The sequence below is a fragment of the Capsicum annuum genome, unplaced genomic scaffold, assembly GCF_002878395.1.
Source record: "Capsicum annuum cultivar UCD-10X-F1 unplaced genomic scaffold, UCD10Xv1.1 ctg1490, whole genome shotgun sequence".
Classification (NCBI taxonomy): Eukaryota; Viridiplantae; Streptophyta; class Magnoliopsida; order Solanales; family Solanaceae; genus Capsicum; species Capsicum annuum.
In genome coordinates this window covers 2,432,676-2,436,038 of record NW_025820315.1, presented here as the reverse complement: position 1 = coordinate 2,436,038, position 3,363 = coordinate 2,432,676, and the positions used below count along the sequence as shown (strand labels likewise).

Here is a 3,363-nt window from a genome sequence, read left to right as displayed (position 1 = left end):
CAAGTAACTGTCCGTAACTATAACAAGTAGAACTAGTTACCCGGAAAATAAAACATGCAACATGCTATAATAAGTTAAATTACACTAATAACATAAGGATTCTTTATATTAGCAGTGTATGTAAGTTAAATCAGATTAGTTACTTTTTAAGGAAAAGGGAAAGCAGGAGGCAGAAAGTAAAATGTAGGATTGACTACAAAAGTTGTGTACCAAATGTCACGAGACTTCCAGGTAACGCAGCAGCAGCCACACCAGGTTGGAGCCTCTTATCACCGATGAACGTGCCATTTGTGCTGTCTAAATCTGTCACTACGAGATACTCCTCCATGTTCTGCAGCCGAGCATGTACAGCAGATACTGTTTGCACATCGACAGATTTTCAGCCATAGGAATGAACTTTGTTTTGGTTGACAGCAATTTTGTTACCTCGACTAAATGCTTTTCCTTTCCGTATTTTTTGACAATGTTTTAAGAATTGATTGAGCAAGAGGGGGTTACATCAAGAAATTAAGTTTGCTTTCGCAAGAGATTGATACATTCCGGAGAAATCATGAATTTTATTGTCCACAGAACATCTTGAATCGTGGTGGAAGCCAATCAGCATTTCAAGCATGCAATTCTTCACCTTGAAAAGGTGAAAAAAGTGAAGCATTTCTGAAAGAGTTTTAACTTCTATACATCAATTGCGCAAATGGATTTTTTATATTATCAGGTCACCTAAAAGACAATTACGAGTAACTATCGATTGTATGTGAAACTAACTACTTGAGAAATAAGACAAGTGCTATGGTGGAACTAACTACTTGAAAATATAACATAGGCAATCAAATACAACATGTTAAATTACACCGATAATGCAAAAGTTATTGAACTGTCCATGTTAATAGGCTAAATTCTCTTCACACAGAACTGGTTGTATTACCTGTAGGCACCGGAATGACTACATCTGCCTTATCAGCAACACGTCCAATAGTAACTGCACCCTAAAGAATGTAACAAAGCTTGAAGTTAACGTACATAACATAAGTGAAACCCTAAATTGGATCGTTACAAAAGATCATCACATCATAATACTTACGGAAGGTATTTCAAGAGAGCGTGGCCTTGGAGTTGGAGTACCAATGTGCTTTGTGTCTCCATCACCTTAATTTGATGTACGCTATACTTGTCAGTGAGTCAAAGTTAAAGGTTTAAGCTAAATATAAATGGATGAGATGATCATAAGAAATGCTTAAAACTCCTGCTTACTGTTAACCATATCTAGAGTTTACTATATCTGCAGCTTAGAACGCATTATTTATGAAAGCAGAAAGCAAGTATAACATAAAGTTTTGGGTCCTTGCTTCAGAACATCAACAATTAGCAGAACATACTGCAGCCAGTTCGTAGTAATGAATTCAAGGACAAAGTAAAACAACAACTAGAAGGGAAAATGGTGATTTTAATCGTTGATGTTGATCCCCATATTATTTGATTTGATTAAGTATATCTAATGATTAATTAACAAAAGCGCCGGAGAATAGTCCCTTAAGTTAACTTGAAGCTACGGGACATTTTCATCTTCTCCTTATTTTCTTGCAGAAGGTAATCTTCCATAGGCAAATGAGGATCCAAAATTAAGTTTTATGAGTTTAACCTTTAATGTTCTTAGCATTGAACCCGTGGGCGGAGCTAGAAGTTGACGTAAGGACTTAGCCGAACTCAATAAATTTAGTTCATACCTTACACAAAATATGTACAAAAGTTAAATTCAGAATCCACTTACTAGTACCTAATGTCGCTATTCTAGAATATAGAATCCATAAAAATTCAAATCTTGGCCCCGCCTCTAAGTGAACCCATTATGTATTTAAAGTTATAGGATCATATTACTATTTATGGCAATTTTAATTAATTTTTACATATAAATTTGTATTTTCTATTAAAAAGAATTGGACTCATATGAACAAAGTACCAACAAGTTGCATGCACTCCTCCTGTCTACACGTTTAAAAAAAAAACCATTTTTGTATGATGGGTTCTTTTCTTTTGATAATATTGGTATCCAGGTCACATACTCAACTATTTCACTAGATAAATGCTATCTCTTATCAATACTGATATAAATCTCTATCCATCAATGCTTAGATAGAGCACGAAACCACTCACACATTGACCGTCAAAACATAACTTTAACCCATGTCATTGACCGTCAAGAAACACCCCTAGGTGCATTTTAAAATATTCCTTTTTTGTGTCCCTTTTTGGTTTAAATACTGCATTTCATAAAATTGATCCCATTTTTTCCCATTCTACAAATAAGTACTAACACATGATGATCCAAAAACTCCTACATGTTTAAAAAAATCATGAAGATAAAAACAACACATACCTATAAATTCAAGAAACCATATTACTGAACCATTAGATGAATTACTCTCGACCACAGAAGCATGGATAGGTCCAAATTGGCTCAATTGCCTAGCACTACATTTTAGTTTTGTTGGTATGCAATTAAATCCAAGAAAATTAATGGAATTGGAAGAACAAAGATTAGCTCTATAAGGGAATAGTAGTTTTGGGAGATTAGCATAGGAAATAGACTGTGAAGTTGTAGATAATTCCATCGTTTTTTTTTTTAATGGATATTTGATGTTACTTTGTTCACTCTTTATGACAAGTATATATATGGTCTGTGGATAAAATTGCTTTAGAGGAAAATGTGGTTGAGAACTTGGCCTCTATAAAATGTTGTCACCAAGATTTTGGATAAGAAAAATGTCAAGTAATAGTACTCATATATATTTGTTCATGATTAACTTGATACACTTCTCAAAAAACAATAAATTAAACAATAATTGTATTATCTCACCCTAATCAACGTCTACGATCTACGTCTACATCTACAATATATTAAAAATGTGAAAAGCTTTAGAAAAGTTATTTGAACGTTTTCCCCTTTACTAAAGAACTCCGAATAAACTAAATTGTCTTTTCACCTTTTTCTCCAATTAATAAATATACTGAAAAAGAACTGGACAATCTTGTTAAAAGTGATAAAAGAGTTTTAAAATAAGGTGTATGTGACTCAAGTTTTAATAATTGAGTGTAGGTGACAATTACTTTATTATGGATTAAGAAGTAGGGAAAGTTTGAGAATAACCCACAAGTTTTTTAATTAAACTTTGATCCAATGTAAAACCTAATATAACTAAAAATGGAGAAAAAAACACGCGTTTCTCTCTCTTCTAATTTATTGTTGTTTTCTCCCTCTTTGTGATTTTTGAGTTCATTATTGCTGCTGCTTTATTCATCATCTTCTGCTTCATTATCATCGTCTTCTTCATTATCATCATCATCTTTTTCTTGTTGACCATTGTTGTT

At 33.1% G+C, this 3,363-nt stretch overlaps 1 protein-coding gene across 1 annotated transcript in view; it reads right to left on the bottom strand.

The window, feature by feature from the left end:
• The window catches only part of LOC107875889, a gene marked incomplete in the record, with an annotated part of 5,895 nt that extends 3,165 nt beyond the window's left edge, over positions 1-2,730 (bottom strand). Inside the window, 4 exon segments of the mRNA XM_047402146.1 lie at positions 211-357; positions 923-983; positions 1,079-1,143; positions 2,372-2,730. Of these exon segments, the coding sequence (XP_047258102.1) occupies positions 211-357; positions 923-983; positions 1,079-1,143; positions 2,372-2,606 (508 nt within the window).
• Between the last annotated feature and the right edge of the window lie 633 nt (positions 2,731-3,363).